The 8,318-nt window shown below is 37.1% G+C and overlaps 1 protein-coding gene across 1 annotated transcript; it reads right to left on the bottom strand.

Moving 5' to 3' along the window:
- Nucleotides 1-4,352: 4,352 nt before the first annotated feature.
- LOC125261531 (chymotrypsin-like protease CTRL-1) lies at nucleotides 4,353-6,672 on the bottom strand. The gene is made up of 7 exons (XM_048180087.1): nucleotides 6,541-6,672; nucleotides 6,319-6,419; nucleotides 6,147-6,226; nucleotides 5,961-6,042; nucleotides 5,008-5,188; nucleotides 4,761-4,891; nucleotides 4,353-4,665 (listed from the first exon to the last, which is right to left on the bottom strand). Exons 1-7 carry the CDS (start codon nucleotides 6,584-6,586, stop codon nucleotides 4,504-4,506), a joined length of 783 nt encoding a protein of 260 aa, XP_048036044.1. The 5' UTR covers nucleotides 6,587-6,672; the 3' UTR covers nucleotides 4,353-4,503.
- Nucleotides 6,673-8,318: the final 1,646 nt, after the last annotated feature.

Below are 8,318 nucleotides of genomic sequence, written 5' to 3' on the forward strand. Positions count from 1 at the left end.
GAAGTTGTTTAATTGCAGACGGATTTTGGATATCTCAAACGGTTTGGCCGTGGCGAGGCAACGAATTTATGGCGAGAACAAGGAAACAGGAAATGTGTTATAACGTCTGCATACATATATTGATCTTTATGAAACTTCACGAGTGTGTTGGTTGTAGTAGTCTGATCACATGGATGTGACTATTGTGAGTCAAAGTTATAGCGCCACCAACTGGCAGCAGGAAGTGTATCACTTTTTGAAATGCTTTGAGATCACCCTCTTATTTTTACTAATTTGCTTCAAACTTCATCAGTGTAATGTCAATACATAGCAGATGTAGACCTATGACAGGATTTTTGATATTTGAAATATTGTTGCCATGGCAACAGGTCAAACTGTAATAATATTCTTGAGTGTTTTTGAGGCTCTTAACATGCTTCAAATTGCATGAAACTCGACACACACATCAATATTGTCAACCAGTAGACATGGACAAAGCCATAGAAATGGGCGTGGTGGAGGGGCACAGTAGCGCCACCTTTTGACAAAAGTGGGGGGTTAGTTTTTCTACAGTCACCAAACTCGGTACACATATTGTTCTCATTAAGCCAGACAATTTTCTAATTTACATTCATTAGCTCCGACCAACAGGAAGTCGGCTATTTTTGTTTGAATGTTAATTTTTTTTAAAAACAGGCTATGAATTTTATACTACTACTCCTACAGGGTTTATCCAATTTACACCAAGCTTTTTTAACTTGTTGTTAACACATTGAAGTTGTTTAATTGCAAACGGATTTTGGATATCTCAAACGGTTTGGCCGTGGCGAGGCAACGAATTTATGGCAAGAAAAGGGAAACAAAGTGTTATAACTTCTGCATACATTAATTGATTTTGATGAAACTTCGGCTTAGTCTTCGGTGTTCAAGGCTGATCACATGGATGTGACTATTGTGATTCAAAGTCATAGCGCCACCAACTGGAAGCAGAAAATGTGTCACTTTCAGCATACTTTGAGATCACCCTCTATTTTTACCTGATTTGCTTCAAAATTCATCAGAATAATGTTAAAACTTGGCACATGTAATCCTTTGAAATGGGCAGGGAGGAGGGCTCTATAGCGGCACCTTGTAGTGCAGTAAATGTGGAGTGAATTTGACATAGTCCTTTGATGTTTAACCGTTTTAAGTGCCTATTGCCCGCTGTGCACAGTTGCCCTGAAGCCACCGGGGTGGCGGTGCCACCGGGCTTGGGCCCGCCATCGCTGCTCGCAGCTATATTTATTATTATTATTTTTTTCTTCCGACTATTCGGGCAATTTTGGGGCCCTTACCATGCTCGAAAACTCATGAAACTTTGCACATACATTGGAACCCGCGGCCATCAGGGCCGGGCAGAAGCTGGTACCCGGGCGTGGCAGGAGGGCTCGTCAGCGCCCCCTTGAACAGGGTCCGAAATTTTGGTCTATATATCAAACACGCTTGCACATATAAGTATAAAACTCAGTACACATATAGACATCATCGGGCCAAACAACTTTCGTACTCTAAGTTATACGTCACCTCAACAGGAAGTAAGCTATTACGGGTTGTTTGAAAACACATGCTCTGGAATTTGATATACTCCTCCTAGGCGATTAATCCGATCACCACCAAACTCGGTCAGCATGAAGTCAAGACACTGATGATGAAAAATTGCCAGCGGATTTTTGATATCTCAAACGGTTTGGCCGTGGCGAGGCAACGAATTTTATGGCGAGAAAAGGGAAACAGGAAGTGTGTTATAACTTCTGCATACATTGATTGATGTTTATGAAACTTCAGCGGTGTGTTCGTTATAGGAGTCTGATCACATGGATGTGACTATTGTGAGTCAAGTTTATAGCGCCACCAACTGGCAGCAAGAAGTGTGTCACTTTCAAAATGCATTGAGTTCACTCTGTTATGTTTACCTGATTTGCTTCAAACTTCATCAGTGTAATGTCAATACACAGCAGATGTAGACCTGTGACAGGATTCTTGATATTTGAAATATTGTTGCCATGGCAACACATCAAACTTTAATAATATTCTTGAGTGTTTTTGAGGCTCTTAACATCCTTCAAATTGCATGAAACTCGATACACACATCAATATTGTCAACCAGTAGACATGGACAAAGCCATAGAAATGGGCGTGGTGGAGGGGCTCAGTAGCGCCACCTTTTGACAAAAGTGAGGGGTTCGTTTTTCCTACAGTCACCAAACTCGGTACACATATTGTTCTCATCAAGCCGGACAATTTTCTAATTTACACTCATTAGCTCCGACCAACAGGAAGTCAGCTATTTTTGTTTGAATGTGGATTTTTGAAAAAACAGGCTATGAATTTTATACTACTACTCTACAGGGTTTATACAATTTACACCAAACTTTTTCAACTTGGTGCTAACACATTAAAGTTGTTTAATTGCAAACGGATGTTGGATATCTCAAGCGGTTTGGCCGTGGCGAGGCAATGAATTTATGGCAAGAAAAGGGAAACAAAGTGTTATAACTTCTGCATACATTAATTGATTTTGATGAATCTTCGGCTGTGTCTTCGTTCTACAAGGCTGATCACATAGATGTGACTATTGTGAGTCAAAGTTATAGCGCCACCAACTGGCAGCAGGAAATGTGTTACTTTCAGCATGCTTTGAGATCACCATCTTATGTTTACCCTATTTGCTTCAAACTTCATTTAAATAATGTCAAAAACATGTCAGATGTAGACCTTTGAAAAGAATTGTGATATCTCAAACACAGTTGCCTTGGCAACGCATCAACTTTTATATTGGTTTTGAATGCTTTTGAGACTCTTAGCATGCTTCAAATTGTTTGAAACTCCACACACACATCAGGATTGTTAGCCAGTAGACATGGGCAAAGCCTTAGAAACGGGCAGGGAGGAGGGGCTCTATAGCGCTACCTTGCAGTGCAGTAAATGTGGAGTGAATTTGACAGTCCTTTTATGCTTAACTGTTTTAAATGCCCATTGCCCGCCATGCACAGTTGCCCTGAAGCCACAGGGGTGGCGGTGCCACCGGCTTTGGCCCGTCATCGCTACTCGCAGCTATATTTATTATTATTATTATTTATTTGTTTTTTTTCTTTTCTTTTTTTTTTTTCTTTCTCTCTTCTTTGTATAATTAAATGAAATTAACTTGAGAATTGGAGTTTGTTTATTGTAACTGGTGGCTTTAGAGCTATCTGGGGAAATATTTAAATTTGACAGTCTTTGCTGTCTGGCGCCCGAACAAAAAATATATATTTGAGGTTTAAAGTGTACAGCTGGGTGTCGCCACCGTTACAGCATAACACACAGAAATTTGGGAATTTGAGTTATTGAATTTGCAAAATGTGCATTACAAATGATCAAAAACTTTAGAAAACACATTTGGATGAACAATTGAATTTATATGTATTTCCTAGTCTAAAATGATCTCACAATGAAGCCTTGGCAGCATGTGACCTACAGTAACACGTGCTCATGTCTCCTTCACTCTCCTTACATCTCATTTTAATTTTATTGGCTGAAGGGGATGTCACAATAACACTAAAGTGTTTTTTTTTTTTTTTTTTTTGGTAGAATATTATTATTATATTTTAAAAGTAATTTTCTCTTTGTCATTTATAAATGATGATACACTATGTCATAAAAGTTGAGCTCATAAAAGTGCAGCTAAATCTGTTAGAAATCAGAATTATTTAGTGTCTTAAATTTTAGTGACTGTCTGAATAAGAATATGGAACATGTTTGTCACATTCTAATGGAACCTTTTCAACAGGTTTCTCTCCAGTTTTTATCTGGATCTCTTTGGCTTCTGAATGATACAAGACATCACACAGGTTTCAGCACCATGGATAGAGAAATTAAACTGATTGATCTGTGTCATCTGGACATGTATACAAAAGTAAATACCAAAGTAAATTTTCAACATGATCATGTGATCAGAAGGAATTTTTGTGGCTTTATCAAGTATGTTTGGTGGTGAGAGAACATCATCTGCATTTCATTAACTTTGGCAAATAATTTATCTGTACAGGTGAGAACATCTGACAACCAAATATTGCAACATTGTTGTCTGTCATTTGTTCCTGTGAAAGTGGAACAAAAAATGCAAATTAAATATATATTTTAAAACTACATACATTAAAGGAAAACATTTAATTTTGTTTGCAGTACTGTATGTGGATTATGGTAATTTATGTTTTAAGTTCAGACAAATTATTTCACTCCTCATTTCAATTTATTGTATTCATTTCATTTTATTGAAAATTTGTCAATATTTGTATAAAACCGTAACATGTAACATGAAGCTAAAAAAAAAAAAAAAAAAAAAAAAAAAAAACAGTAACATAACAGACAGGTCATTGGAGCCCAGACTGACAGAAGACAAAAAGTCATAAACAAAATACCATCAACAAAGACCAACTGTAATACAGATTAATGATTAAAATCTGCTTTTGCCTCCTTTGAAGGGTAAATGCTCAGACCGGCGCTCTAGTTGGAAGTGATAGTCTTGTCGATCCAGGAGCGCAGTTGGGAGATGCGGGCGTATACTCCTGGGTAAGCAGTGCTACAAATGCTGGTGCCCCAGGACACAGACCCCACCAGACTCCAGACTCCGTTACTCTCACACACCAGAGGACCACCAGAATCACCCTGTGGGAAACACACAGACACAAACACACATTTGAGATTGAAACAGCAGCAACATTGATATGGGAATGTTTTTGTCTTGATCCGTCTTCATATACCTGGCAAGATGAGGATCCAGAGGCTCCAGCACAGATCATGGCATCAGTGATTCTGCTCTGACCCCAGATCTGCCTGCACACAGCAGGACTCATGATGGGCAGACCTGTCTGCTGCAGGATTGGAGGACTCGCTGAAAAAAAGAGAAGGAAACATCAGAAAGGCTGTTCAAATTCATGTGAAGGGAAAAAAAAAAAAAATATACGAGAGTAATTTTTACAATTTGTCCATGTCTAACAGGCAGCTTACATGTGATGGCAGTTCTGCCCCATCCAGTGGTGAAACAGCGGGTTCCAGGCAGGATGTTGATGGTTGATGGAGCCAGACATACAGGAGAGATACGGGGAGTGAAGACAACTGGAGACGCAAGTTTCAGCAATGCAATGTCATTGGTGAATGTGGTGGTGCTGTAGAGCGGATGGGTGATGACCTGCACATTCAGAAAGGACCAAAAAAGATGGACCGTTACTGGTGGAAGCTGAAGGTAATCTAATATAGAAGCATGTTTTATTTCTTCTTGTCATCTTAACCCTTTTATGCATGTTATCCTTCTTCCCTTCAGCATGAATGGAAGTTTGGGAATATGGTACAGTTATTTTCTTTCCTATGCTCAATTTTAAATGCATAAATCTATTTAAACTATCATGTAGATGTCTTCAAAGCTGACAGACATGGACCAAAAGCTGAACTAGAGATAATTTGACTAATACCTATTTCCCCACTTAATTCAATTCAACAGCTAGAGAAACTTCTTGTTTGGATAAACTTTCAAACAACAAGTTATTTAAAATGATAATAATGGATTCATAATGAACATTCATAATGCATATTATTTGTATTGTTTTTATTGTTCTCTTCCAGTGATTTCTTGTTTTATTATTGTCAAGTTAAGTGAACTCACCATTATTTATATAGCACTTCATATAATATTGATCACAGTCATAAACAGAAAAATAACTGAATCAATGATGCAAACTTCATCCAATATAAGACAAATTCAAATTCTGCTGTAAATCAGCTCTAAAAAGACAATAGTGTCATTATTCAGCACATGTCAGTTCAGTGTTGATTCAGTTCAATTCAGTTGTGTGAAAAAGCAGAAATGAAGCAACAATTAAAAAGTGTTCAGTTATTGAACACTTAAATATATGAGTTGATCTTTCATTTTGATATTCATTTCTGAAATCATTCAACATTTTTACCTTGGAAACAAGTTTGACCTGGATGGGTTCAACATTGGAGCCACGATCATGTTCTCCAAGAATGACACGATGATAGCCGACCCTAAAAAGAGAGAGATAAAGACAAAACTAACTGTAAAAAGACAAGAGCAACAGCATCTATTAAGCGCTATTTTATGTGACGTTTGTCAGATTGAAGACTCTTACGTGACAGCGCAGTGAGCAGCAGTGAGAACCCAGTTCTGGTTGATCAGGGATCCACCGCAGAAGTGGAATCCGTTGGGTAGCTGTTTCAGAGGTAAATGCATTGAAAACATGACATATACTCTTTGAACAAATCAGGCAAATGCATGATAAAAGCCGGCCAATACACAGTTACCTGGAGAGAGACCTGCCAGGGCCAAGAACCAGAGATGGCATTCTGTCCGTTCACAATCCTGCTACCAATCGTCTGTGGCTTAATCGCCGGCACTCCACAACCTGTTGATAAAGAACAGAAGTTCATGACACAAGAATGATGCTCTTTATTTAGGTTTTGTATTTTGTAAATATATATATTCACCCATCAATTTTCTTGCAAACTTCTAAAGAAGACACTTACCCAGAGCAGAGGCCACCAGGGCAAGGCAGGTGATGGTGAAGATCATGATGTAGATGAGCTTGTGATGTCTCACTGTTGTGTCTAGGTGCTCTCTCTTGCTTTTATATCATTTACAGCAGCTGCTAAATCTGGGAAGTGATCGAGGTCCATCCCAGCAGCTCAAATGACCTGAGAACTGAGGAATGTTGACATCTGTTATCGCTGGAGACAATCTGCATCTGCACCTGAAGGTGTTTATGACGACTGTTCCTTTGAAAAGCATCATACTTCCTCTGTCATTGTTGGGAAATTTTTCTGATGGGAAAGAGTTTTTGTGGTTGTTTGTTGTGAGCTTTTCTTTATTGTATGTAAAGTGTCTCCATGAATAATAAAAAAATAGTGTTTCTGAAAAACTCACAGTAAATTAGTGGCTTTACCATGAAGATTTTGACCGGCTGAAAATTCCTTAATCAACCTGGCAAGACATTTAAGGCAGTGATGCTGAAGAAAAAGACAGTAAAATTGTGTGATTATGTCACACTGTGATTAGATAAGCTGTTAGAACTGAGAGGAAGTCAAACTAAAAATTCTTATTGTTCATCAACCAGTTGAATAAGTTTCAAGTCATCCCAGTTACCGGAGAGAGTGTTGCGCAACTGTGTGTTTTTCTGCAACTTCATTACATTTACTTTTTGAAAGCATTATATTAAACTCTCTACTGATACAAAATAAAAATAAAATGTGTCACATACATTTAATACAGTAATGCCATTTTTTATTTATTCATATGTTTTTTAATTTAATTTCTTTCTTTATTGGTATGTTTGTTTGTTTATTTGTTGGCGAGACACCTCAGGTGTATAGGGTAAAAAAAAAAAATAATAGATATCACCATACTTCCCCAGCTGATTGATTACATTAAAAATTACAAACATTTGTTGTATTGCAAGTTTTCAAAAATGGTATGTTTAAATATGAAAATGAGGCGTTATCTAATGAAATATGTGCTAATTTGCATAAATCTCAAGAACAAAAATCTGAATATTGGATGACGTCAAGTTCAAAATTCTCATTTAATTTTTTGGACATATTAAATACAACGTTTTTTACAGAGGGAATTTTGGATATCTCTTTTTATCACTCTATAAATCAGAAAATACTATCAACAGCCAGAAAAAAAAAAAAATAGGAATAAAATGTATAAAATCAGGCAAATTATATATCAACAAATCCCTATGTAAAAACCTTCAGAAAATAGACAGGAATAAAACTGTAAAGTTTGATGTATGTAAGTTCTGCTGAAGTGGAGATTTCTGACTGAGGGCAGGAGAAAAAACTCATTTTGAGAAAACGGCCTTTAAAGATATTTACTGTAATTGAAATCTACAGACGTAAAAAGATAAAGTGCTATAAAATATACACTTAAAAGTGTAATTTGGATGTTTTCTTTCCACCAGTCTGAAATAACACTTTATGAAAAGCCAAAAAGCTCAAAATCTCAAAATTGACAGATGCCTGAAAAAACTGCGTTTTTGCCTGTAGTGTACCCCCTTAAGAACAGAATAATTGTTGGCAAGTTGCAATCATAGCCTTGGCATTTTGTACTGATCACTTACATATACCACATCTATCGGCTCTCTGTCCACTTATTGAGCATCATAAGAATGAGGATAATAAATTAACAAAATAATAAAATCATAATGGTGCTAATTAGTGGTAAGCACACAGTAGTAGTACATTAAGCTACATTATGATTTTTCCATTTTCAGTTTTGAATAATGGCTTTTATTAGTGATATT

The sequence above is a fragment of the Megalobrama amblycephala genome, unplaced genomic scaffold (genome assembly GCF_018812025.1).
Source record: "Megalobrama amblycephala isolate DHTTF-2021 unplaced genomic scaffold, ASM1881202v1 scaffold423, whole genome shotgun sequence".
In the NCBI taxonomy this organism is placed as follows: Eukaryota; Metazoa; Chordata; class Actinopteri; order Cypriniformes; family Xenocyprididae; genus Megalobrama; species Megalobrama amblycephala.

What these genes read in the sequence shown, in the direction of transcription:
- LOC125261531 (XM_048180087.1), bottom strand. Translation starts at nt 6,586, where the DNA reads ATGATCTTCACCATCACCTGCCTTGCCCTGGTGGCCTCTGCTCTGG. An exon ending in CCTGGTGGCCTCTGCTCTGG is followed by an intron (nt 6,420 to 6,540) that starts GTAAGTGTCTTC and finishes CTTTATCAACAG; the next exon opens with GTTGTGGAGTGCCGGCGATT. An exon ending in CCTGGCAGGTCTCTCTCCAG is followed by an intron (nt 6,227 to 6,318) that starts GTAACTGTGTAT and finishes CCTCTGAAACAG; the next exon opens with CTACCCAACGGATTCCACTT.